Source organism: Falco peregrinus, chromosome 1 (genome assembly GCF_023634155.1).
Source record: "Falco peregrinus isolate bFalPer1 chromosome 1, bFalPer1.pri, whole genome shotgun sequence".
NCBI lineage: Eukaryota > Metazoa > Chordata > Aves > Falconiformes > Falconidae > Falco > Falco peregrinus.
The window spans coordinates 44,719,101-44,746,788 of record NC_073721.1 but is presented as its reverse complement, the minus strand read 5'-3'; the positions used below and the strand labels follow the sequence as shown (position 1 = coordinate 44,746,788).

General features: G+C 45.8%; 1 protein-coding gene across 1 annotated transcript in view; it reads left to right on the top strand.

The window, feature by feature from the left end:
- Positions 1-27,688, top strand: part of CACNA1B (calcium voltage-gated channel subunit alpha1 B) — a 296,336-nt gene that overhangs the window by 248,262 nt on the left and 20,386 nt on the right. The window contains exons 35-40 of the mRNA XM_055817932.1: positions 7,041-7,157; positions 10,003-10,068; positions 10,711-10,802; positions 12,635-12,785; positions 15,631-15,758; positions 23,039-23,135. Coding sequence (XP_055673907.1) covers positions 7,041-7,157; positions 10,003-10,068; positions 10,711-10,802; positions 12,635-12,785; positions 15,631-15,758; positions 23,039-23,135 — 651 coding nt within the window. The remainder of the gene's footprint in view (positions 1-7,040; positions 7,158-10,002; positions 10,069-10,710; positions 10,803-12,634; positions 12,786-15,630; positions 15,759-23,038; positions 23,136-27,688) is intronic.

Genomic DNA, 27,688 nt, shown 5'->3' with positions numbered 1-27,688 from the left:
AAACCATCTTTGTAATATAGAACATACTGCACCTAAGTCACTTAAATATTTCTGGTATTTAGAAATGTTAAAAAAAAATGTAGAAAAGGGCTGAAAATCCAGATCAGTGATGGTGAGCATGCTGTTTGCAAGCAGCAAGGACCAAGGTGTGGACTGGTGAGCGCTTCATTTGCAGCGCACAGGTCAGATGTATGGCTTTGAGTCTTTAATCCCACTGCTTCTGCCCAACTTTTTTGCCCTTTGTGTTTCCAGGTAGGGTAAAGTAGTAACTAAGGCTTGGGATGAATCATAGAACAATTTAGGCTGGAAAAGACCTTTAAGATCAAGTCCAGCTGTAAATCTAAGGCTGCTAAGTCCACCACTAAGCCACATCCCTAAGTGCCACATCTACATGTATGAACATCCACTCTGCCCAAGATGCCATAGCTCATGCTGAACCCCACTTCAGCTTGCTGGCTCAGTGCAAAACCTGCAGTGGAGCAGCTCTCTGCACCTTGTTATGGAGCTGAGAATAACCAAAGAGGAGAACAGGTCTTTACTCATCACCACTCAGAGCTGTGTCCCCAACAGGGGATGCCCTCTTCTCTGTTTGCCTTCCTCAGCCTTTCCTCGGCTGGTGGGCAGCTGTGGGGGTAGGTGGGTGGCCTTCCCTGTTAGCCTTTCCCTGGGCGTTCAGCCCTGTATTTACCTGGTCACATGGGAGGGTTGCTTGGGCTGAGAAGCCCAGGTCAGAGCCACACCATGACCTCGACTGCCAGTCTGCATTCCCTCTCTGTACCAACCACCCGGGAAGGTCCCTGTGGAGAGGGGATGCTTCCTGGGCATGACTTTGAGGTCAGGCTCACAACCAGTTGCAGGAGCACCGCCTTTCTCCATGACTATAATTTCCAGCTATAAGTGTTCTCCAAGGTAAATACACCTGCTCACCTGGGTGATCTCATCTTGAGAGACTCTGCTTCCACCAGCCTTGCTGCATCGGTACTTTTAACCCCCTAAAAAGTAAAGATAAAAGGAAAAGAAATGTGTTGGTTAATTGCTTTATTTTAATTTTCTAGTCGTGTCATATGTAATTTACTTTGTGAATGCAGTGGAATATATATATATTTTTTTATTTCCTTAGGCAAAACCACATATGTCAGTTTTTTTACCCTCTCAGTAATTGAGGTAAAATAGGTGGCATTAAGGAGAAGGTGTCCTTGCGGACACGGCTGGTCTCAGGAGGCCGGATGGGTGTACGGCAAACTGACATCTATTGCTATGCCTGGAAATATAAAAAGCATACTGAGAAGTGTTTGTGAATTGTCTCCCAATTTGCATTACAAAATGAAATGCAAATAACTATTGCACTGTCTGTGTTACCTTTAGGATCTCAGAATCTCTTTTGGTTTGAAGCATTTTTATTTATATAATTACCATAAATTAACACCCCCAAAAGCCCAACAGTTTTTTTCCAGTGAAATTTTCAGAGTTTCCTTTTTTGCTTGTCCTGATTACTCATTTTCTCTTTTGTTTCCTGTTTTGTTCTTTATTTTCCTTATCTACCTGCTGAATCACGCCATCCAATCAACATACAATGCGAAAACCATGTCTCCGTCTGTATGTTGTGCACCTGCTGCTCAAAAAAATAAATTTGTAAATAAACTTGCAAATATCCATCCATGAAAACATCACATATAGGACACGGTTGGTTTCATTGAATTTAAACAATTATTTAAATTCTCTGCTTTTATTTTCTCTCGTTTTTCTTTAATTTAATTCGTTTTGATGAGATTTCCGATTGCACTGGTGAAAAAGCCTCACTGCAGCGTGCCTCAAAACTGGCTTCTGTTCTGCATCTTCTTCCCTTGGCTAATTGGTGACGTGAGGCAAATGCAGTTACCAATAGCCTGTTCTCCGCTGTTTGTTACACCTGAACGATGATAAAGGGGAGACTGACATTTGCTTTATTTTGGTGGAAATTGGCATGAGAATAGGAGGGGAAGGATGCTTCTGAATGACCTGGAGTAGCGAAGATTGGCTGGCTGGGAAATCCTTCATTTTGTAAGTGGTGGTACCAAATTCAATTTTTCAAAATTCAGGTTTTCTGTTATGATGAGACACATTGAGCTTTCTGCAAAGGGAAGCGGTGCATTTAAAAGGACTGCCTTACAGGTATTTTAAGCCCACAATTTACACTATATTGTAAGGCAAAAAAAAAAAAATATGGTTGAAACAATTGCAGATGTGCTTCCCTCAAATCAAAAGAGAAGTCACAGGACAGAGTGATTTTTAGTCAACCTTGAAAATTCTTTGTGATAGGAGCATATAGAAGCATTTGACAGCGTCCCTGGATGCAAAAGTAAAATGCATGAGTTGTGTCATGAAGAAGGCTGAAAAGTACCGGGAACCGGATCCCACTGGGAATTTAGTGCCTGATTCCAAAGATGCCTTTGGAAATGTTGGCCTTTGTCTTTGAAAATCATGAATTAAGCAAAAGAGGATGAACAAAGGAAAATAGAGTCTAAATATATATATATATTATTCCATTTTGAATTGTCTTGGCTATGGTTAATAGCGCCAGTGAGACCATAAGCCTATCAAAAATACTTTCTTGGTCACCTGGCAACAGCTGTTGGACCTGTGGTAGCACCTGGGCTTCCTGTTGCACAGTTGCTGTCAAACAAATTGGAGGGCACCCTCATGGCATTTGCTTCCTGCAAATAAGCTCCGTGCGTGCTTCATGGAAGGTCACAGGAGGGAGGTTTCTGCTAGGAGGCAGCAAAGAAGAACATGACAGTCTATAAGTTAAAAGTTTGCCTAGTGCAACCTGAGAGGGGAATCCTCTGTGTGTGCGGCGGTGGATGGAACTGTCACAGATGTGTGGGAGCTGTGAGGATGTCAGTGGAGACTTTGCCTTCTGCACCCCTGGCCCAAGCAGCATGGATAAGTGCTCTGGCATCAGCTGTGCACGTGAAAATATACTGAAAAAAATCAACTTGTCTTTGTTTGGCCAAATTTTAGCTCTCTACGTTGCAGGTTAAAGATTTAAATGGTCATCCTGCCATTTGTTAGGATTGCAGTGTCTGTGGTTACGTGTGCAGGTCTAGGCTCCTGCCATCACTCAGCAGCCAAGACGTCCAAGTTAGACCTTTGGAACATCTAGTTGTCCTCAGGAGCTGCCACTTTCCTTCTACTGCTGCTGATGGGAGCCTACAGTGACTACAGCAGAAGCACCAAAGCCAAAAGATAGTAGGGAATGAGGAGAGATACTGACATCACACATAAAATCCTTTTTCCAGTGTTCCTGGCTCAGGATGAAAGGATGTGATATGACATACATGTAAGGGCAGAGTCCCCCAGATGCAGACAAGTGCGGCAAAAATATTCAGCTACTTAAAATCAGCCAGGGTTTCCCCCAAGTGTCTGAAGAAGAAAAGACCCTATGCAAGATTCAGGAACTCTTCAGGACTGGCAATGCCTTGGACATTTGGATGAGAACACACCCGATTCCCCCTCAACAGTCGTTCCTTAGCACAATGGGTTGATTCTTGCTGATGCCAGATGAAGAGAAGTGCCAAAGTTTCCTGAGTGATCCCATTCTTGGCTTGGTCAGATTCCTCTTCCTACAGCTCTTTGCAACTTTGGTTGAGCTCTTCATTTTGAGGACAAAAATCTGAGGTTTCAAGCCTGGGGGGTGGTTGTGTCCTGCAACTCAGCTGCAGGAAGAAGCAGGGTTGAGCAGCTCAATTTCTTTGTGGCAGCATAATGTAACCTCCTCCACTAAATCCTGCAAAGCATGTCCAGCCATGGCATAAACCCATCATATTCCCACTGAAGGTTTCAAAATCCAAGCCAGTAAATCCCCTGAGCTGGCGTGCAGAATGGAGCTCATTCTGCACCCCTGTGGACAGTGGGCATGAGTGCTGTGGTCTGCTGCTGAAGATGCTGGAGGAACAGATCCAGGCAATGGCTGTACAGCCTCTTCTTCATGTCTTTTCTACTTTTCAGTGCAGAAAACACCCTAAGAAAGGGTAAAAGAGCAAGCTTCCCAGGGTGGGACAGCAATCAAGGCTAGTTCTGTCCCCATGATATCTGTTGTGCCTGTTTCCTTGCTGCTTTGCAATTTGCTCCAGGGATGCCTCGTTTGGCTGAGCTGTGGTCCTGCTCCTGCCATGGGAAGCTGTGGCTCTACCCAGACCCTAGCAGGCTGCTGGATCCCTTTGGTACCAGCACTCCCTCTTTTAGGAAAATAGTGACAGGCCACAGGGAAAGGTTTTTCAAACAGAATTTACTAGTCCTGAGATGGATCATAAAATCATAGAGCTATGGTGCCTCTTGCAAGCACTGGTCAGCCTTTAGCATCTGTGCAACAGAAAAGCAAACGAAAATCCTGGCAAGAAAGACCTTGATAACCCAGAAAATGATCATACCCATGTCATTGCAGAGGTGGCTAAGTGGGAGGAGAATTGATGCAAAATGCTGTTATCCACAAGAAATATCGCAATGTGGAGTTTCCCCTTTAACTGCATGCAATTTAATACCTGCCTGGACAGTTGAGGTGTCGAAGGATGGGTTTTCTACGTGATGTGCTGAGGGTTACACACGCGGAGCCCTCCCATCCATCATGAGCGTGTGTAATTTTGCCTCCCTACGAACAGCGCAGAGAACAGTCCTTCGAACGGTCTGCGAGTGTTGGTGATGGTGGATTTTCCTGGGTTGTGAGTGATTCCTTGCGGAGCTGAGGCTTTCACTGCGCTTTAGGAAATGGTAGTGCATGAGTTAAAAAAGGAAGGGTTTTTGGGGCTGGGGAAGGGAAAAAAAAAAAGGTTCTGTACTGTTTGTCCCTCCAGATCCTAGGGAGTGGGGGTTAGGGACGTAACTGCACGGTTCTGAGCCCCCTGTTCCATATTGTGTGTGTACAGACTGGTCTGTACGCACGTCGCACAGGGGTAGCCCGTGCTGCACGACCTTGCAGTCAGCTGAGACCACAGCAGATGTTACGCATCATGTCAGCAGCGATTATGAGATTCTGGCAAAGTCTGAGCCAAGCAACGTTCTTGCCATTAAGCCGCAGTAACATGAGAAAGAGGGAGGTAAGGCAGGTCCATACACAGAGATGGATCCTGCAGATGCCGCCTGGGCACGTGCTTCTTGGTGGAGCATTAAGCTTGTGCACGGGAAGGATCTGGCTTGAGCATTGCTCCAAAGGTAAAAATTCATCAGATTCACAAGCCTGATGCCCAAATGCCATGAGCATTACACGTAAAGTCTGGTCCTGTTCCCACTGGTGGGGAGACTCTGGTTAGGATGGGCTCTGGGTTAAACCTTTGTCCTGCACTGAAACCTGCCGCGACTGTTCCGCGGAGGTGTACCAGCCTGTACCGCAGCCAGCACCGGGGAGCAGGTTACTAAGGACCAGGTTAGTGATAGCACCCGGTTATCCAGCCGTATGCCAGCTCTGCCCCCAGGTATATATGGCCTTACCTGCTAAGGTGAGTTCAGCCCATGTTTTGGGAAGGCAATGTAAGTGATGTGAAAAATAAACTGATGCTGAGGCAAGTATTGAATTTTTAGCACCTATTTTTACTGACCTTGAACAACCCAGGGGAATCCTTGCTTGTGTTTTGCCTGCCAGAGCTGATTTCTGTCGCTGACTTGAATGAGCTCAGTGTTGTCTGCTCTTTCATTGAACATACCTGTGCTTTTCTCTTTTCTCTTTATTTGAGGATTGAGTCTGATATATGGTCTGTGCCTAACTGAGCTGCTTGTGTTTTTAACATGAGAGAAACCGAGTGCATGCCTGAGACTGATTTCTTGAACTCTCTGATGGGATTGGTGGAATGTGATGCTAATGGCCCCAAAACTGAGCTGGCATTTAAAGAAATGAATAGATCCAACAAGCCCCCCAAATCCAGCATGAGCTCTGTAGCCAAATGAGCAAGAAATGTGGGTCAGTTCAATATGACTGGGTGTCTTCTGGTAAAACAATAATACAAGGGAAAGACTGGTTTTGCTCATCTTTACCAACAAGAGCTCCTTATGATTATATTTTCCACTCCACTGCTTGATAGTTTAGAGTGGGATGCTTTCTCTCTTTAGTTAACTCAGTCAAATAAGTGGCTGTGAACAGAGATTCACAAATAAGTGAATTGGAATCAGTACGGAAAGGGGGGATATTTTTCATCTCCTTAAAATAGGAGGGCAAGAGGGATCTGGCTTTTGCATGTTTTGTTTTGGAAAGAACCCTCTCTAGATTAGCTCATTGGGGCAAGAAACCTCTTTTCCCTGGATGAAAGAAAAAAATGGGGTGCGGGGTGGGGAGAATCATAAAACAGATGGAAATCAGAATCTGTCTCCAGCAGTTCTTTGATTCACCTGTGAAGGCACATTTAATAATAATTTAAAAAATCAGCAGGTTCCTAAGGCACCCTCCTGCTGCTGAACGTTAGCCTCCCCAGTTGATTTTCTGCCATTGATCCATCTTCGAAACAGTCTTGCTGGTGCCATTTCTCCTTGATGAGCCTGTCCAGTCACATGATGTATAAACATTTAAAACCTCCAGGTTAGAAAACATCCTCATTCTTTCAAGGATGTTTTAATCTTCACTGGACAATGCCTTTCTTTGTTACGGTAGAGGCTATATACGCAATCCCTTGCAACTGTCTTGGCTAAAGTTCAATTCAATGTAGAAAGCAAGCTGACCAAGACTTAAAACAACCTCATTCTTTACAAAATGATAGTACGGCACCATTACCTCTCCCTGAGGCTTTAGGGGGAGAAAATCTGCCTTACTCAAAGAAAATACAACCTCCATGGACAGTGTGAAAGGGCCTTTTCTGTCATTGACCCAGTAGCAGAGGGGAGGGCTCTTGTGGAGAGGGATTTTCTCATACTTGCTGCATGTGGAGTGATCTGCACTGACGAATGTTTCTTTTGGAAGGTTTTCTGGTGGCCGATTTGCTGCTTAGATCGTGAAGCTGGTAATTTTAATTTCTTTTTTGCGGGCTGTGGTTTCTAATCGCGTTAATTTCTGAAGGACACAAAACCTTTACTTTCCGCAGGACAACTTCATCAACCTCAGCTTCCTGCGGCTCTTCAGGGCAGCGAGACTTATCAAGCTCCTTCGCCAGGGTTACACTATCCGCATCTTACTCTGGACATTTGTGCAGTCTTTTAAGGTGAGTGTTAGGCAGGTGGGAGACAGGAAAGAGATGCGGGGAGATGCTAATGCTTGGCACACCTGTAGCATCCTCCATGGAGTATCAAAGATTTTCCCCTTGCCCTAGGAATGGCCTCTCTGCACCTCTACAAAGCGATTACAGGAATATTAATTCTCAGAAAAGCTGACTGACTTGCACTGAACATCCCCTGAACACTGCAGGTGCTGAGCATTTTGGAAAATGAGTCCGAAAGCTGGACGGCTACTGATGCAGGCTCGCAGCAAGCATGCAGAGCTCAGGTTGCTCTTGAAACTGCCACAAAATCCCTATGGCAAAGTCTGAAGACTCTGGTATTTGCATAAGGAAACAGTAGTCTGACTAATAAGTGCCTTCCTGCCTGCTGTTTGCCAGCAGCAGGTCTGAGGTTGATTGCTTTCACTAGGCTTCAGTCTTGGTAAGAATCTGATAGAGATGAAACCCAAACCCTTGCATTTTGGTAATACAAGCTGTGTTTTTATGACGTGGAGGATTACAAAAGGAGGTTTTGTTCCACAGTGGAGACAGTTACTTCACCTGGTTTGCTATAGCCCTGCCCTTCCCTCCCAGCAAGCAGCAGCACATTGTGGCACCAGGGTAACTGGCCACAGCAGCTGGATATGGCGCTTCTGAACTAAGCGACCCTCCAACAACTGCCTTGCAGCAGCTTTGTTCTCAACCTGCGCTTAGTTTCGAGGTAGCTGTTTTCCAGATCTAAATAAGAGCCCACATGCCCTGAAGCTGGTTGTTTTTAACAGGTCAGCTGGCGGGATGCCACGCTGCCCAGCGCTGCTCATGACGTGGCAGGTGGCCTGGCGAGCCTGGGGACCATACCTCTGGCTTTGCACAGGGTGTCCTTATTCTGGGCTGAGCTCAGAGGTCTGTGGGTGATAGCTTATGTCCTGGGTGCTGACAGAAGCTCAGGGGAGTGTGTCTGCGGGGGGGTGCAATGCCAGGGTATTTTGTGTGGTGCTCTCTGGAAGGCGTTATGGTGGTGCTTGGTATTTAACGACGCAGCGTGCGGTGGGATGCAGGGATGGTGGCACTTGGTATTTAACGACACAGGGTGCGGTGGGATGCAGAGCAGCTGCGGGTTTTTTTTGCTTTAGCTGCGCTTTCAAATACATCACAGTCTCTGAGTCAAAACGATGCAGAGAGGTTATTTTGGGTGATAAAACTGTGGGAAGGAGTCTGGTCTCTCCAAGAATGGAAAAGGCTTTTTAAGAGAAGAAAGACATTCCCCTCCTGCAGTTGGAGGGAGATGCCAGGTGGCTCTGCCCACACCAGGCTGGGAGTGCTGACCAGCCCTGTGCTGGCTGCAAGAGATCTGGGGTGGAGAAGGAGTTTCAGCAGAGTGTGAACATGGCTACTGCTCTGCACCGGAGCTGGTCAGGAGGGGAGTTTCTATTATACTATTTAGACTATAGGGCAAAGTCTTTTGGGAGGTTGAAGATGGGAACATGGTGATTGCTTCTTTCTACAAGTAACCTGGAGAAGAACTGCAGGCTGTGCTGGTTTGTTTATATATATATATATGTTTATATAAAAATATACAAATAAATATATATACACACACATAAAAAAATGTGCTGTTATCCCATGGCCAGGGGTGGAAGCAAGTGCTGTGTTGTATTACACTGTACATCCCTTTGGAAGACACCAGAGAGGCAGCTGAAGCTCTGGCATTCAGCTTCTGTGTTATGCTTTCCCCTAGCCACCCAGCAGCTCATGGAAAGGGGCTGCGATCTGGCAGGTTGCAGTGCCTCAGGCTTGTTGGGTCGTGTTTTACTTGAGGATGGACGGAGGTGGTGTTGCTGCTGCTCTTATCTTGTAACACATGAGGAATCCTGCAGCCAGGAGAGCCTCTCCCAGAGGCTGAGATGTGGGGTCTGCAGGTATAAGATGTTCTCACTCAGGAGAGCATCCTTGGACTGTGTGGTCTTGGCTGGATCTTGAGAGAAGGGCTCAGCCAAGGGCCTTTTCAGTATAATCCCAACCCTTTCCAGAGTGTGTGTGCAGAGAGCTGCCCCTGAAGCTGAGCTGGGACAGTTCTGGAGCTGCACAGGGAGCTGCTTGTCTGTCTGTCCCCCCAGCATGGAGCTCTTGGTCCTTGTCCCTGGTGCAAAGGTGGCCAGCAGAAAGCACATCAGCCCTTTGCCCCGTGTTCCCTGCTGGGCTCCCCGTGGGCTGCATAACCCCTCTCCTGCCCTGAGCATCTCATGGTCTAGCCCTAGGACAAGGCTTCTCGATTTTTCAGCTATTACTAATTAAGAGGCATTAATTACCCATTCATTTAACCTGAGTGGAAAGCAGCTATTCCTCTCAGCTTGGGTGACATAATTACATTGTAGTCTTCACAGATTTCTTGCTAAAACTCAGAATATTTTTGTCCTCCTGGGATTGCAATCTTGCTTGTTTTGGAGCAGGAACTTGTTTCTTGGATGTACATTTCTTTTCTTGTACTAAATTTACAGCAAGATCATTAATAATTAATGTTCCTACAATTATGCATAGAAAGTGCCAATGCCTGCCAGTAGCTCCAGTGCTTGTTGTGGAGCTTCTTCTTACTGTGTTTTCCCTGCTTACTGCTTATCTGCTTGCAAGGATGTAGAGAGACCCCTTGGAAAGCCCAGGCTGGTTTGTGATCAATGAATACCTGGCTCCAGGGGTTTGTCTTCTGAAGGCTGCCAGAACTGTTCATATTCTCTTCCCCGTTCCTTCATCTGAAGGACAAATACCACAATACACGGTGTTGCCCAGGAATTAAATGCTACTGGCATATATAATGCATTTGCTGACATTAATATCTTCTTCTCCTTTTCCACAGGCCTTGCCTTATGTGTGTCTCCTCATTGCAATGCTCTTCTTTATCTATGCCATTATTGGCATGCAGGTAAAAATTTTAGGTTTTATACTGACCATAGGTAGATTAGTTTTGTCCCACCAGTTCAGGGTGCAAACGGGTTATTGCCTCCACAACAGGATCAACAACTGACTTAGGATGAGGCAAAAAGCTCATCTTGTCTGGTGCCAGGTATCTTATAAGTGAAAAAAAAAAAAAAAAAAAAAGTTACTTTTTCTGCCCTTATTACTAGGTCTTGTGCTGATCCCTGGTTGTACAAAGGGTGAGAGTGGGCAGGGAAACCGACTGTGGGTGATGGGCTGGCAGCACAGCATCGCCGGGGCAGGGGGTATGGGCACATCCCTCCCACTGGGTACCGGCACGCCAAGGGGCACTGCACCCTTCTGAAAAGAAATGGGAAAGTTTTCTTGCCCTGGGATGGAGCTGAACTGTGGTGTTGGAAAGGGTCTGTGTGAAGGTGAAGCATGTTAACCTTGGCTTTTTCCCCATTTGATCTCCACAACACATTTTTATCTCTCTCTTCAGCACAGGAATTATTCCAGATTTTGAGATCCCTTAAACCAGGACAGATTATTTCCCTGCCTTTTCTTCCAACTCCCCTTGATCCACCTTTATTGACAGTGTCCACGTGAGGATGTCTTTGGCCTGAATCCTTTCTGTTTTCTGCGGCAGGTATTTGGAAACATTGCACTAGATGATGAAACCTCCATTAACCGGCACAATAACTTCCGTACCTTCCTGCAAGCCCTGATGCTTCTGTTCAGGTAAGTAAAGTTTAAAATGCCACACGACTTGCACGTGAGCAATAAATAAGCCTTTGCTTTTGCCACTTCAGCTGCTGAGACTTGAGCATCCTCTAAGAAAGGTGTTTGGAGTAAAGCATTTCTGCTTCCTCCTCCTCCTCCTTGGCATTAAGGGTTGGCCTGGTACATTACCTGAGTACGATGGATGTGATTCAACACAGCAGCACCTCCCCAAAGTGACACCCATGGCTGTGACATGCTACATCAGCTCAGGTGGAGTTTAATATAAGACTCCCCTGGTTTGTCTGCTTCTTGTCATGAAGCTTACTTTTTTTTTTCCTTAAGTGAGAATTCCTTTAATTGGTCATTTTTGCATTACCAACAAGTTAACACTTCATACGCCAATGCCACCTCTGCTTCAGAGTGAAAGTGTTTCCATCTGGGTTCATTCTGCTGGGAAATGAAGCATTTTCAAATGGGGAAAAAAAAATAATCAATGAAATGACAGATTTTCATTTTCAGACCCAGCAAAAATGAAGTGTAGGCTCTGCTCCCAATCAGGGCAGCTGGGGGAAGATTTCCCTTATCTGGATGTGTGCCATGTGGTTAATAACTGCTCCGGCCCCACAAGCACCTGCCGGCCGTGCCAAGGCTGGGTTCCACAGCGCTGGTAACTGGATATCTTGCCTGGGATTTCCTTTGCATCGTTTCTGTGAAGCTAGATGGAAATTAAATTAGCCCTCTCTAGCTCAGCATAATCACTCCACTCAAAACTCTGAATTTTAATAAAACCGGATAATTATTCAGCCTCATGTCCAAACCTCTTGGTCCCTTTCCAGACCCATGTGGCAGGCACGGTGGGACAGAGGGTGCAGAGGCAGCAGGACTACGATGGGAAAACGGGTATCTGCACAGGGGAATGGGGCTTTGGGACTCAATTCAGAGTAATCTGGAAGCTATTTCAGTTTACACTGAGCATCAGGTTTTCTCCCTGACCGGGAGGAAGGCTTGTGAGCTGGCTCTGTGCACAGATTTGCATGGCTGTGAGCAGCACTGCAAGGTGGGCTCTTCATGGTGCTGCGGAGGGGTGCCCCTGACAGCACCTCTGGGTGTGCTGCAGGAATTACAGAGAGAAGAATCAGGGGTTATGTAGGAAGTCAGAGTAAGCCATCCTGGGGGATCCCCTGGCTTCCAATCCACGCATGCACGTTGCAGGGGATGGTTTATTTTGAGGATGGACCCTCTGGAACTCCAAAGTTTTTCCTTTTAGCTATTTTTATCCCTATAGTAGAAGTAGAAGTTAAAGGGGGAGGAGGGAAATGATGAAGAAAACCCAGGAACTGTCATGAAAAAGGGACCCGAGTCACTAGGACCAACCAGCCCATCCTGGTATTTCTGTACCTACCTGATAAATAAGAGATTCAAGCGGAGAAACCTGGTTTTATTTCCCATCATTGCCACAGGGTTCACAGCCAGCACTAGGGCAGAGGCATCAGCTGCTTCAGAAGGGAACAGTCTAAACTCTGTTTACTTACATTTGCACTTTGCACTGGACGTGTTTAAATCAGTCTGGTTTTGTTCTCCATAAAATCAATAAAGCTGAACCTACCTGAGCCTGTTCAGCTTCTTTTACCCCCCTGTAACAGAGGGAAATGTTTTTTCTCCTTTCTTTTTCATGTCAGCAGGCTGATAGTTCAAATTCACAATGTAAATGCAGTCTCTGCACCTGGACACAACCTTGCACCTAGTTTAGTGAATTTGGCACAGTAATAGCACGAGGTGGATGCCCCCAACCCCAGCCTGTAATGAGGAGGGGGCTGGATGAGCTTACCCTCTGCCCTCCCCATCTGCAGGAGTGCCACGGGGGAAGCCTGGCATGAGATCATGCTGTCGTGCCTGAGTAACAGAGCCTGCGACCAGCTTTCTGGCCTCACCAAAAATGAATGTGGCAGCGATTTTGCCTATTTCTACTTTGTATCGTTCATCTTCCTGTGCTCCTTCCTGGTAAGTCAATCCCCATCTGTCCCAAAGTGGAGGTGCCAGTGTGGTTACCCCCCAACCCCCATCCCTTCCTTCCCCTCCCCCTCTTTCTTCCTCCTTCTCCCTAATTATGATTTATACAACATTACATGACAGCTTCACTAAAACCCATTTATCATCCTGGTGATAAAATCCCTTTAATCCCCAAAGAGATCATTTAGTCATTAGTTTAAAGGGAAGGTTTTTATCTTTCTTCTCACAGGGGGGTCTAATATTTGGAATTAGGCATTAATCTGTTTTGTTGTGGTTTGTAATGTGGTCCTTTGAAGAAGGGGCTCGGGAGAGCAGGGTGAGAATGGCCAAGATAACACTGGTTCAGAGGTGCTTGCAGCAGGCAGCTGGGAGCATTACACTTATTTGATGACTTGTGTTTTGTTTTGTTTGTCAAATAAATTAAATAATCGCTTTCTTCTGCAATGGTGCCAGGAAAGCTTTAGGCATGAAAGTACATGGAGCTGCTGTACTCAATTCGTGCCCGTGGCCATCGTATGGGGCTGGGTCTAAGCTTTAACAGGTGCCAGTGTTTTCTGATCACTTACATGCATAAAAAGCTCTCTGCTCTTGGGGCTTCGTTCACTTCTGTGCACCACTGGGACAGAGGAATAGAAAACCAGGGACAGAGACCCAATTAATCTTCAAGCAGGAAGAGATGAAAGTCACAGCTCTGAAATGTACCAAAAAGCAACATATCAAACCTATGTTCAGTTCCCTGGATTTGCTTTAAAGTATAAGATTTGATGTTTCATGCAGCTAATCCTTGCTATCATCAGACACCTTTAACCAGGCAAAAGAGGTACACGTGGCAGTTTGAAGTTGGTCTCTCTACAGCCATCAGCAGTGGCCCCTACTGAGATCCTTTGTCCGACTGCTGTTGCCCCTTTGACATCCCATGGTTTATTTCTTCTACATATATTAAAAAACGTGGAGCCCTGAAAGCTTATACAAAGTTATCACTCCATTTACTGCTTCCTTCATCACTCTCTATTTTAAAGCCAAATTTTTGCCTTGTACAAATCCCTAACCCATTATCAGACACCCTCATTGTTATTTTCAAGTGCATTATTATTCCTAAAGTTTTCTTTAAAAAAACCCAACCAAACAAAGGAAAACCAATACACACACACATTCACTCACTCACTCACTCTTCCCGGCTCACATCAGCCATTCCACTCAGAATGTAGTAGCAAAACTGGGGGCTGGAGCACATCTGTGCAGAAGGCAGTTTTGCGTGAGCTTTGCTGCTGAGTCAGCGCTCCTGGAAAACCCCGTGAAACTACACCCTGGGTTTGGGGGTTTGCTGGCAGGGAATGGGGAGAGCCCTGTGTGGGGAAAAGGCAGGGAGGGCAGGCTCCAGAAATAGGCAGCGGAAAGCCAAGCAGCTGGACTGCTACGAGACGGGGCTGTAACTCATTTTTTAGAATGAATTTCACTGCAATGAGATATGGTTCCCCACAAGCATTGCAAAGCTGCAGCCTGGCCAGGAGGGCATGTTTTTATGGTTTGTTCGATGCTGTTACACCACAGACTGGGGGGTATTGGATAAAGTATTTGTTTTTAAATGTTGTTTCTGGCTCTTTGTGGATGTCCAGCTTGACATAATTTTCCTCCTGTAATTTACACTGTTGAAAAATACAAACTGAAATTTAAAAATATACAGGAAATTTAGAAACAGCTGTGTGTCAGTGAGGGAAATGTACTGAGCTGTGGCTGAAGCTGGGAGCAATAGAAAGGGATTTGGGATCAAGTAGAAAACTCTCAAAAGTTTTGCTGCCTCTTGATGCTCTGGGGGTTCTCTGTTACGTGTACCCCCTAAGAGCCAAGAACCCCTCCTTCCTCCAGATCATGCAGGAATGGGAATTCTTTAAAACTGCACAACCCCCAACCTCCACTGCCTGATTTTCTTTTAACAGCTGAGGATATCTATAACCAGTTTAATTCTGCTCCTCCCCACACGAGAGCTCACAGCGGCCCTTTCTCAGCACATTGCGGAGGAGCCGTGCTGGCGGCAGCAGCTCAGCCTCCCTGCAAAGGGCACGGCAAAGGCGGAAAGGGGACTCATACAAGTCAGGTCTTTATCCAGCACAGGAGCATCCGTTCCTGCCTGCCCTCCTGTTCTTCCATTCTGCTTGATCTTTTCCCATTGAAATCCTCATGACTCTTCCGTTGGCTTTAAAAAGAGGAGAATCTTTCTATGCCAGAAGCATTTGCCGGGCTCTGTGTTAGACAGCAGCCATTAGGGACAGGAGCCTTCGGTGTGTCCTGCCCCTCATCTTTCTGGGGATCTTTGAAGGTTTGAACTGTTATGAGTTGAAAATGGGATGTTCCGGTTGAAGAATCATTTTTCTTCTAGCTGTTCTTGCCTTGATGTGCCTTGATATGAGAGTGCTGGAAGAGTTCGCATCACCCAGCTGGTGAAGCAGCCGGTGCATCCCATGTGCTGGTCTGCACTGGTGTAGGGAAGAAGGGGCAAGGGAGAGGTGCTGAGCCAGTGGGGTTCTGGGGTGGATCATGCAGGGCATCACCTGGGATGTGGATGTGGCCAAACTTTTCATGGCCAAAAGCCGTGACAAACCTGCCCTGTACTTCAGAGCTGGAGGTGTCTTGCAGCATGCAGGGGAGGGTGAGGTGGCAGCAGGTCCCCAGGGACAAGTTTGTAGAGTTTATTCTCCAGGGCATGGCTGCTTCTTGTGGAAACCACTCACCCTGCTAAGGGAATCATACCTGCTCCCCTTCCAGCTTTTTCTTCTCTCTTCTCTTTCCTCTTCCTTTCCCTTCCCTCTCTGACTGCATTATTGCTTCCTCTCTGCAGATGCTAAACCTCTTTGTGGCTGTGATTATGGACAATTTTGAATATCTGACAAGAGACTCCTCCATCCTTGGGCCCCATCACCTGGATGAGTTTGTCCGTGTCTGGGCTGAATATGACCCAGCTGCCTGGTATGTATGCTGTTACGCTTTCACGTGAAGAGAAGGATATACATTATGTATAAATACCATACCTATACAGGCAAACAGCCCGTTTTTAATGTGAGTACAGCTCCAGAAGGAAAACCACTCCAAAGCTTGAGCTAACGTTGGTGCTAAATGCTCCAGCTTCAGCTCACTGTGCACTGGAGATGAGTGAACCTGATGTCATTACAAGGGCATTTCCTTCTCATAGACACGAGATAGACGTAAACCAACAAACCAAGAAAGTACAGCTCACCCTCCCCCCCGCCCCCAGCCAAAAATTAATAGGGTAGATTCAAATGATCTTGGCTAAATTGCCAAGTAGAAAAGCTCTTCACCATTTCTAAAGGGAGCTTTGATTGCCTTTGGTTTCTGCGTTGCAGTTCGGAGATAAAAATGTGCTGAATCTCTTGCCATTGGCAGCACTTTGGGTAACTTGAGAGGCTGGGTCTTGTCGTACCCCGTTTGTGCAGCATTTTTTTCCGAGTTGAGAACCACCTTAATGGTTTCACAAATCCTGTGGAGAGACAGGAGGCCACATTAAAAAACAATAACAAAAAGCAAGTTTTCGAGGTGCTCTTTCTTTCCCTTGAAAGGAGATGATGTACCCCACTGCTTTGCATTTGAGTCAAGTTCTACAGACTCAGGCTTCATCATTTGTGTTCACCCACCTGTGAGGCAGCAGGGAGTGACGTGATGGTTCTCAGTGTAAGGGTGGTTTGCTTAAAACATCCGATTTTTAAACAGTTGTTTCTCATCCAACCCAATGTTTTGATGTTGGAAGTCTCCTTCTAATGACATCAAATTATAGAAGGGAATTTTGTTCTTCTAAGCAATATTTTAGCTTTTGGACTTAAGGCTGAAACGTAAGGTGTAAGAAATAATAAGAAGAAAATGCAATAAGCCTAACTCTGGAAGCATTGCAGTTCTCAGTGAGCTGCTGATAAAATGTTCCTGATATACGAGTGTGTTAAAGGAGGAAATGATTTTCTGGCAGCCAGGTGGTGAGGTGTTTGGTTCTATGGTTTTATCTCTTTGTTTTTCTTATTCAAAGACACTTGCAGGGAAAGCTGCACACCTGGGCTTATGTACCACAGCAGCGGAGGAGTGGCACTGTGTGGTGGCAGACCCAAGAGCCACTGCTGAAGTATTTTAAGGCATTTTTTTAGAACAGTGGCACAGCTCTGGGCAGTGATCACTTCTAGAGAAAGGCTGACTTGAATATATTTGTTTTCTCCATTGCCCAGAGAAAGCTACTGCACCACGGTCCTGGTGACTGTGTTATTTTCATTTCTAGATGCTCTAACATACAGGTCACAGTAATTTCCTTTATATTCTGCAGCTTGGGAATTTGCCTGTTGGGAGAAGTTTTTTGATTTAAAGCCCTACTAATTTTGTATCCATTTTCCTCCCCACGAGTCACTCTGCAACGAATCTCCTCTGTATTTGTAATGAAACTGCCTCCAGCTCCTCCAATATCTCCGCTCTTTTTTGTTTCCCTTTAGTAGAGACAGATGCAGAAAGTATTTGTGCAATCAGCATCTCAAACTCCCTGCTAGGATGCAATTAAACTGCTTTAAAATCTCAGTTAAATTGACTTAGGCTAACTTTAAATGTAAACCTATTCCAAAACAACTGCATTTCTCTGAACTGTGTGCGATTTTAACTAGCTCAAAGCCATCCGTACTACAAGCCTGCGTATATTCTGCACACATAGTAGCAGCTTGTAAGCTCCAAGCAGATTTTCATTACCACGTGCTCTGTAACACAGACAAGTCCTTTGTGGCTATTTGGCAGGCAGTAAATAGCTTTTTATTTTTTTTTTTCCTTTTTCAAATCCAGTCCTATCTCATATCTCTAAAAAATCTCAATGAGACTGAAAACTTGGGAGTGCCCGTTTTCTCCTTAGAAAATAGTATTGGCTCTGGTTAGCATCCGTGGGAGAAGTAACGCACCTGCAAGGGAAAAAAATAGTATTGATGTGCTTCTTTAATGTTTATGTGTTCAGGAACTTTCCACCCGTAAGAGGCACAAGCATTAAATTTACAGAAAGATGTGTTTGCTCTATTAACTCTGAGCACAGAGGTTACATTTTGTGAGTCACTCAGGGGCCAAAGCTTTTAACTTCTAGAGCTGTTAATATATAATATGTCATATATTAAGATTCTAATTCCTGTTTTGCTCTGGTGTGAAGCTATTAATGTTGGCAGAGTGACTGGGGGAGGGAGTGAGAGTCAAAGGACAAGCAGGACATGTTGCTTGAGGCTTGATCCTAAAACATGTGCATATTCTGGATTTTCCATGTGTGAATAGTTCCACTGAAATCACTAATGTTTTCATAAGTTGGACTAACGTTTCCGCAATTTAAAAGTAATCTGAAATCTGTTCACAATTTAAGGTCAGAACTAGTCTTTTGGTCATTTAGGCTGAACTTCTGTGGAGTTCTGGACATGGTATTTCATAACAGCTACCTGTGGATTGAGCTTAATAGCTCACCTCTTAAGGTCCGGCTCCCAGCAGTACACCCCATTGTGATCTGAAGACACAAGGTGTTAGAGGACCAGGTTTTTATTCAGCTGTTTGTTCCACTAGTTGGTCAAACTCATTGAAATAAAATGTTGATCCAAATTTTTTCTAAGTCAGCCATCTCCTTTTGGCATTTCAGCTCCCAGTATAGACACGTGTAGGGCTATGGTAAATAACCACCATAGCATAATTGGCAAGAGAGATGCCTCCTAGGGAGTGTTCTCTTATGTTTACATGCAGGTGAGCTAGTTCCTACTTCCATCTGTCACTGAATGATCGCCTCTCTCAGGGTCTCTATTTCGCTTGTCCCAAGGAAAAGGAAATTACAGTCTTTGTTCACTTCCCGTAGCTTGAGACCCTCAATGAACGATGCTGCATGGGTAGAAAGTACAAATATTTTTATACTTTTGTTATATAGGTAATATTTTAAATATAGGCTTGAAGTGTATTATTTACATACCTATTTCCAACATCACCTTTGGTTTTGTTACAAAATCCAACTTTCTGTAAACTTTTCCGGGGAAAAACATTCAAAAGGAGGTAAAACAGTAGCTAGCTGCTGCTGCTCTAGATGTGTGTCCCACGCGGTAGGGGTAAGTACGGGGAAACTGCTGGAGTTAGGGGTGGCAGAAGCCTCGGGCTCACAGAAAAAGAGAGCGAGAGAGAAATGGGGCACAGCCAGTGGTTTGGGCCAGGGCTGGGAGTTAATCAGGAAAGAAGTGAAAACACTGAATTTAAGGATTAACTGGGAAAGAACAGAAAATTGTCTTTCTATGAGCTTTTATTTGTTCAAGATACATAAAGTGAGCGCTTTATCTCTCTTATAACCCCCTTCCCAGTGCATACCCCTTAGAGATACTGGAAATGTTGGTCTTGCCATCACAGTCCCGTTAGTCGCTCCCCAGAGCTGAGGGAGATGCTATTGTGGCAGCACCTTCAGCAGTTGGGAGAAGGTGCAGGTGCTCCCAAGGGAGAGCTTTTTCGCACCTACCTGAAATAAAGGGATGCTGATGAAAGCAAACAGAACTCAAATAGATATAAACAACCTGGGAAGGAATCCCTGTTTGTCATAATTTGTCATAATTTGCTGCCATGACCTTCCAAAGCAATACTTCTGCTGGTTTTCCAGCCCTCCACAGGCTCTTGGAGAGCTCAGGGAACTGCTCATACGTATTTTCTACATGCTGATTTTACATAGCCATTCTAAAATTTCAGTAAACTTCTTGACTCAGTTAAACCAATATACTTTTTATAACCATGATTAGGCCTGCAGCCAAGACTTGCACAGTTCCATTTGATCTGTTTCTGAATTAATAGTTTCAAGTTGATTGTGAAGGTTTTGAATAGACCTTAATTTTTTACATCCAAAAAAGCAGTAATATTGAAGGAGATATTCCAATATATTCCAACTTTCTTTATATAATGTACCAAAATAAACATAGTGAAGCCAAATCATCTCGTTTTTCTTTAGAGGTCATTTTGAAGTTCAGTACAGCTCTTTTTGTACACGATTTGGTTACTTTTAAAAGATTAAGAAATGTAATCCTGCTGTTAAATTAGCTGAAAATATTGTTGAGAGTTAATGAGACTGGCCATAAAGCTACCTCGAGGTATCTGATTTCACCTACTGGTAATGAAGGCTGGATTTTCCCAGTGCCCATGGCCAAGGCAGCTCTCGAGACGGTGGTTTCTGGACTTCCAGCAAATTGCTTATTGCCCATGAAGCCAAGCACAGCCCTGCTGGGGTTATGTAGGTGGTAACAGTGGAAGGTAAAGGTTCCCAAGTTCTTTTGAACCAGCTCATTTGAATCCCATTTAATAACCCATTAAATAGGCGATTTGTGTGCGGCAGGCTCTGGTGGTGTTGGGCTGCTGCAGCACCTGGGTGGTGGCTGGAGACTGTCAGGCGGCAGTTGCTCAAGCACAGAGAAGTAAAACATCAGTGATACAGGTAACTGAATGTAGTGGTTCAAAGGCCTTGCCGTGGCACTGAAGGTTTCACAGAAGAAAATCCAAGACTACAGAATTTGTTAAGGAGTTGGAAGTTCTCTCTCTCTCTCTTTCTCTCTCTGTTAAAGTGCCTTTTCCATTGCAAGCCTGGTTGCTGTCAGACTAACTTTGCTTTTCAGCGTGTTTTGCCCTTCCAACTTCTCCCATTTGTCTGGGGAAAAACTGATTCTTCTTGGGTTTTGCTGTCATAACATCTGATGTTTTCTTTCCAGTTGCCGGATTCATTATAAGGATATGTACAATTTGTTACGTGTAATTGCTCCACCCCTGGGCTTAGGAAAGAAGTGCCCTCATAGGGTGGCATACAAGGTTTGGAACTTCAGAGACTCCATCCAGCATTTTCAGTTCTGGTTTTGTTTCTTTTTAAACACCCCACCCCACCACCCCCCAAACTGCAAATGCAAAGAGTACAGAAAAGAAACTGTAATGTAACTAACCCTTTGCCTGAAACAAGGAATGATTGACTGACTGCCTCCTTTTTCCTCGATGCATCTCTTCCCCATCTACTCCCACACCCCAGCTGGCTGAAGACAGGCAGCTTTATGAGACAGTGAACCCTCCAGCTTCCATCCTGCCGGGTCTAGGTGGGAAGTGTTGGGGAAAAGCAGCACAGCATCTGAGCACTTTGTCTATATATACACACAGTGGAGAGAAATGTCATCCCGAGATTTCTAAGGAGTAGCAACTCCATTTTGTTTGGGTTTCATAGCAGCATTGCTCCAGTTGAATGCCCGGTATTCAAACCCTTCCCTTTCCTGAGCTGAAAAAACATTTGATGTGGACATTGGTTAACTGGGCAGCAGGGTGGGATGGGTACCTAGGCTAGGAAGAGATGAAGGGATGAGCTTTCCACAGTGCAACAGCCAGGGATTACCTTGGGAGCAAAATTACCTCTCTGAGATCATAAGCTATGGTGGACATCCAGTGAAACCTCCTTCCTCATGGTGCAGGAAAAGTACCCTGTGCTTGGGAGCTGAGCCAGGGAATTGACAGATCTTGCCAAGAAATCAGCACAGGATGACACTGGACCTCAGTGGGGTCCCAGTTACAGGCAGGGATTTTCCTGTAGTCAGTGCACAGAGAGCAGAAGATGCAGGAGAGGGGAGTGGAAGCAGTCAGTGTGGAGCTTGCTTTTCTCTTTCACCCCAGCCCAGGTGTTTTCCACACCTAACTGGGGGCTTAGGAGTTAACAACCATTGCAGAGAAGGCACGAGACCCTGTACCTCCAGCCAGGGGGCAGGGGCAGAAGAGAGAAGCCAGAGGGAAGCCATTGGCTGTAATTAGAAATTGTGTCTCTCAGCAGCCTTTAAATTAGCTCTGGGCTAAAAAGCCTGGGTGATATTTTAACTGTGTTAGTTACCAAGGACAGGAATAGCTGCTTTTGGCTTGGTAAGTTCTCTCTTCCACCCCCTCTTGCACTGATGCTCTATATAGGAATTGGGACCCGTGTCAGGGTAGTGAGCTGGCATACAGGTGCCTGTTTCTGTAGGAGAAAGGGATTTCATATGGGAACTTAGATCTTTGTTTCCTTCCTAGTATAGTGGAGATGATAATGCTGTCCTGCTTTTCCAAGGGTTAAACATTAATTAATAACGTGCTGCAATATACTTAGGTCTCCTCAGATGACAGGCAGCACAGATTTGCGCAGCGTAACAAGCAGGCAGCTCGCTGGGACAAGAAAATGAGATTGTTATAGTCATGCTCCCAGTTTCAGTAGTCAGAAAAAGGCAAAACAGAATTCCTGGCTGTTTCTGCACTTGCCTTTCAGGGCAGGGTTTTATTTACCACGTGTGCTGAAGGTAGGCACCATCAGCTGGTTTAAGGGCTTTTTCCCAAATCTCTGCAATTCCCAGTTCCCTCTAACGTACAGGACAGACGGCCACCCTCGGTGGCGGAGACAACCAGTTCCCATTGGCTTGATGAAAGAGGGTCCCAACAAATGACAGGGAGAAACAGGTCCCCTTTCCATCACCTTACTGCAATTCAAGGTCTGGGCTCTGGTTTTGTCAAACTGGAGTTCAGGCTGGAGGAGGACTGAAGGCTGGCCGAGGTTTTGCGGAGCTGCACCCTTGGCTTGGAGCCAGAGCAGTCCCAGGCTGTTCCCTGAGCAAACACACCAGGAACTGGCTTTTCGTTTCTCTCACAGCCCCTCAGGCGAGCCTGAAACCCAAACTCTGCATTTACTGATGGAAAGCTGAATGTTTTCTCTAAGCCCTGTCTCTCCCTGTCCCATAATTCTGCCTACCAGCTCTCCCTGGCATGGTGAATACAGCCTTGACCGACTGGTTCGGGGGGGGGGGTGAGAAAGGGAAGCATCCCTCTACCCCCGCCAAGAGCCAGCCAAACCCAGCCCTCCCCACACCTACACCCTCCACCACCACCCTACCCCCCCCAAGCAGAGACATCAATCATTCCCCACAGGGACCCACGTGCCGAGGCACAGCTCTGGCCACGGGACGTCCCTGCAGTGTGGAGGAGACGTTGGGCATTGAAACGCAGCAACGGAAGTGGAGAAACCTTTCTATTTACCCACCTCTTCATTTTGGTTTTGTTTTCCTGAGAAATCTGATTAACCAGATCTCTGTTTTCTTGTCTGCTTTCCCCTCTCTCTCCTCCTTTTCATTTGCTCCATTGTGTTGCCTTTTCCCCTTCCTTCCCCTCTTCCCCCCCCAACCCGGTCTGGTTTGATTTTTGTGTCCTCTCGCTTTTGCCTCCCTCCCTTTGACTCCAAGCGGGCGCATCAGTTACACAGACATGTATGAGATGCTGAGACACATGTCCCCACCTCTAGGCCTGGGAAAGAAATGCCCTGCTCGCGTTGCCTATAAGGTAGACCAACCCCCTAGAAACTCCTGCCAAACCACCAGCTTTTTGTGCCGTGGCTGACGTGGGTGCCGGTTTTCTGTGGCATTAGTGTTGTTCTCCTGGACTTCTCTGGTGCTTTCTCTGCTTTCCAAGCAGACTGGATTTTGGATCTTCTGCTTCTTTTTTTATTTTTCTTTCTTTTTTTTTTTTTTTAAACCTTTTTTTGGTCTTTGAAACTATGGCACATCAGTTTGTCTTTCTAAGTATGTCTCTGCTGTCTCTATCAGTGTTTCTCTCTCTCATTCTGCTTCCATTTAGGCTAATTTGAGGAAGGAGGGTGCTAATGAGCAAATTACCCCACCAATATGATCCCCATTTATCTTCCTACAGCTCTTTGACTATCCATTCTCACTAGCCCTTCAGTAGTATGTTGTTTTTCCCCCTCCTTAATTAGATTGGAGTAATTAGAGTAGGCAGTACTGTAGGAGTTAGCAAGCTATTAAACAGAGGCAACACCAGAAGGGCTCCTTAAATACCCTTGTGCAAGAAATTATTTTAACAGAAAACATTTAAGACTGTTAGATGAAGAAATCATTCTAACTTATTGTTTATTCTGAAAAACTTTTTAATTCAACCACAAAACTGCAAAAGGCTGTTAGCTGCCGCCTTTCAGATGTTGTGGGGATGAAACTGAGCTAGACATAGAACTGGAATTAAGGAGCAGACCCAGACCCTGCCAGTTAAAGCTGCGCTGCCTTCCCAACGGCTCGCAGGGCGCTTGGAAATTTACATTTGCAGGGCTGATTCCTGGGAAGCTTCTAACATTGAATGTCACAGTTTTAGAGGGAGAGGTTTGTCATAAGCATTTAGCACTGGCGTAATTGGGCGCCCATAAAACTCAACAGGGTTTTTTTTGGCTGTTGATGTCATTTGAGTCACCACCAAGCCTAATTACTGGCCCCCACCGTGCTTGGTGCAACGGATCCCAATCACAACAGCCCCTCCAGTAGTGCTTGTTTGTTCACTGAAGCCTTATGAAAGCAAGATTTTGCAAAAAGACTCAAGCTAAACCCAAACCTTGGCCTGCCTTTATGTAGGGCACTTAGCAGCAAGAAGAGGTTCAGATACAAGATCCTTCCTCAAAGTGTTAGGATTTAAAATAAAAAGAAAATTAAACATAACCTTAAGGCTAGCCAGTTAGATAACTTTTATGTATTTCTTCTGATTTGTTTCTGGCCACTTTGGTAGCTGCTTTAAAACAGCATCTCTATTATGAGTAATTCATACCCATCGTACCATAACTAAGCCTGAGAAACCCAGCTACATCAAAATGCCAGCTCTCAGCTATTTCAGATAGATGAGTAGATAGGTAAACATCTGGATAGAAGTGCCAATTATACGCAGAAACCCACTGATTTTAAAGTAATCGGTGTCTCTTTTTAACACCTGTAAGTTTCCTTTGACTTAAGATGGAGCTGTGCCCTGCTGAAAGCCCGGCAGTAGGCATTTGCAGCTGGACAACCCAGACCTGCTGCTCTGTGGTCACACGTGTACCACAAGCATAAAGCTTCCCCACCCCCCAATCTTGTGCAGTTAAAAAAGGAAGAAAATGAAAGGGGACACAGAGATCATGTGTTAAAATAGGCATTTTAAACAAACCCTTTGGCTGATTTTCTTAGTGTGGTGTTTGTGTGCCTCTGCGATTGCTCTTGACGGCTGCAGCAGGCTTTCCCCGGGCAGAGGCACTGTAGATGTGCCTTTCTTGTCTGTCTTTTCCCTGTGAGTCAGCTGGGACCTCATTTAATTTGTCTGTCTTCACAGAACAAATCCACAGAACTTAGGTACATACCAACGGTTTCTTTCTAAAATACAGACTCCTGATTTTCTTTAAAGGCATCTTTGATTTTTACTTATCTACTATGAAACCTCTAAAGGGTGTCTGTGTATGACTGAACCGAAAGTAGAGACTGGTTCCAATCAAACAGCTCAAATCTAGACTGGACATCAGATTTCTCTGAGCTTGAAGGTGATCAGATTCATTTTGCATGTTATCAAAGAGCCCCAAAATACAGAAATATGGATTTAAGACCAGATTTGAATTTTTTCCAACAGTGTAAGGCTGCAGCTTGCACTGACCCTCACTCCCAGCTATGGCTGCTGATAAAACTAAACCCTTGTGGTGAGGCAGTACTGGTTTTGGCTCCTTCCCTCCTCCCCTTCTATCTGCAGCACTAGGAACAGCATGTCTACCGAGACAGATTGGTGCTGAGCATCTTCCCCCAGGTGGCGGCTGCGTGTGGGTCGTGGCATCCCCTTGCCCTACACCTGCCAGCTGTTCCCCTACCAGTGCCAACCTTGCTGTCCTCCCACAGCTGATGGGAGACTTGGGGAGCACAGGGCAGCCCACCCAACCATGCACACCTTCCCGCAGAGCCAGCCTGCAGAGGGACAACGACCCCCTTGTCCTGCAACTGCAGCAGAGTCAGTGCTGACAGCCGCCAGGGCTTTGTCTCTGAGCTGGTTTTGCTCTCTCTCTCTGAACCAAATGATATTTTATAAACCTTACTGGTCTGTCTGGCAAAAGCTCTTTTGCCCCACGTGTCCATCCTTTTTCTTTCCATATATTTTTTTCCCAGTCCTCTCTGCAAAGGTTTGATGTGTTTTCCCCATCTTTGTCTGTGTTGCCTTCTCAGTACGTGCACACTGTCATTTTGTTTGGATTTTTCCCTCTTTGCAGCCCCCTTGGCTGCTGTCCTTCCTTTCTGCTGTTTTCTGGTTCCCCTTTCTCAACTGGTCTCCTTGGCCGGCATGACCAGCCTCTGCAGTTCCGTGCGCGTGGCTTGCTGCTTGCCTGGGGCTGCATGCGGGTGGGCCCCCGGCTGCGCTGCTCGGTCACCAGGAGAGCTCTGTCCTGCACTGGGGGGTGAGAAGAATGTGAAGGGACTGAATTTTAAAATCTTTTCTACTCAAATGAAAAGAGGAAAGAAACCCACTTTGACTTCACTCCAGTGTCTTGAGATTTGATTGCTTGTCCATTTTCAGATGAGGGTGGTGATGTTTTTTCACGCTGTTGACAGTCATGTGTTGAGATTTTGAGGCCTCTTAGACAGTTGTTTGTCTTGATATCAGCTTGTTGATAGTGAAGGGTCCTGGGGTTTGATGTCCTATCCAGTAGTAGCAATAAGGGCAGAGCCGCAGCCAGCTTTGCCGTCACCTGGAGTCAGTCTGTCCTTTGCACTGCAGAGCATCTTTAGAAAAAATAGGAGAAGGAAATCTCTCTGACACTGCAGTGCCATCAAGGTATCTTGCAGGTATTTGCAAGAGTGAAGTTGGAGGAGGGTTTTTTTTGAGAGCCTGAGGGTGTGATTCTTAGGAATGGTGTGATGCAGGAGAGGCATTAACACAAGCCTTTCTCCACTGCTCTTCAGAGTCATTTTTTTACCACCCTCTCCAGGGACAGGAGAAGACAGCATCACCAGCAGCCACGGCTCTACACTGTCCAAGTCCTGCTCTAGGCAAAGTCCCACATGGAGTCTGCTGGGCGATGCTGGCAGCTGGAGGGGGCTCTTGACTTCGTTTTGTGGCTCTGTTGATGCTGTCAAGCAGAGCTTTTTGCTCCCTATTTCAAGGGCGATTGATTTACTGCAGGGATTAGAAGGGCTCTGGCTTCTTCCTTTATCACCTCCTGACATGGCCAAGGCTCCTGGATATGCGATGGGGGGTGATCCCAGAGCTGAGCTGGCTCCCCAGCCCAGACAGGTCCAGCTGTGTGCCAGAGACAGAGCCCACATTTTGGGGCCCAGACCTCGCTCCTCTGTTGGCCATGGGAGGGAGGAGGGCCCTGGCCAGCCTCTCTGAAGCCAACAGAAGAGTTAAATGAGAGTAGAATAATTACAACTAGGTCAGGGTGAATTATTCATAGCAAATAATTTATTCACCAAACTCAGCCTTGTTTCCCACCAGCAGTGTTCCATTGTCCTGAATTTATTCCCATTTGGGACTTATTCGCAGAGCAGTTCTTGTCCCAGTGGCTGCGCGGGGGCTGTGGATGGGGTGCTCTTAATGATTCAAATCCGTTGGGGTGCCAGCTAGTTTTCCTGGCATTTGTAGCTCCATATGCTCCTCTTCCTGCTAACGTTTGGACAAATGTGTCGGTGAATAAAATTTACAGTGCAGATATTTCTGTTCGGTGCTCACTTTCTGGGTCAGGCTGGGAGCCAGCAGGAGACCTTTTATCCTGACTTTTCATACTGGGAGGAATTTTCCCCCATTTCTCTAATAAATTCCCTGCCTATTCAGACATTGTCCAAGAAGTTCTGAGCAGGAAATCTGCAGAAACCAAATGTTGAAAGGGCACAAATTCTGTCAATTCTGCTTGACACACAGGTTTGGTTTCTCGTTAGCAATGTCTTTGTTTATTTGCAATTAAGTCACTACTAGAACCTCTCTGACCACACAAGTAACCAGAGCAAAAAGCATTGCCTCCCTAACCTGGCTGTAATCGGTTGCTGTCTCGTTATCTGCACAGAGTTAATTAGGAGACTCTAGAGACACTGTTGCAGCTCCTGCCTCTGGGG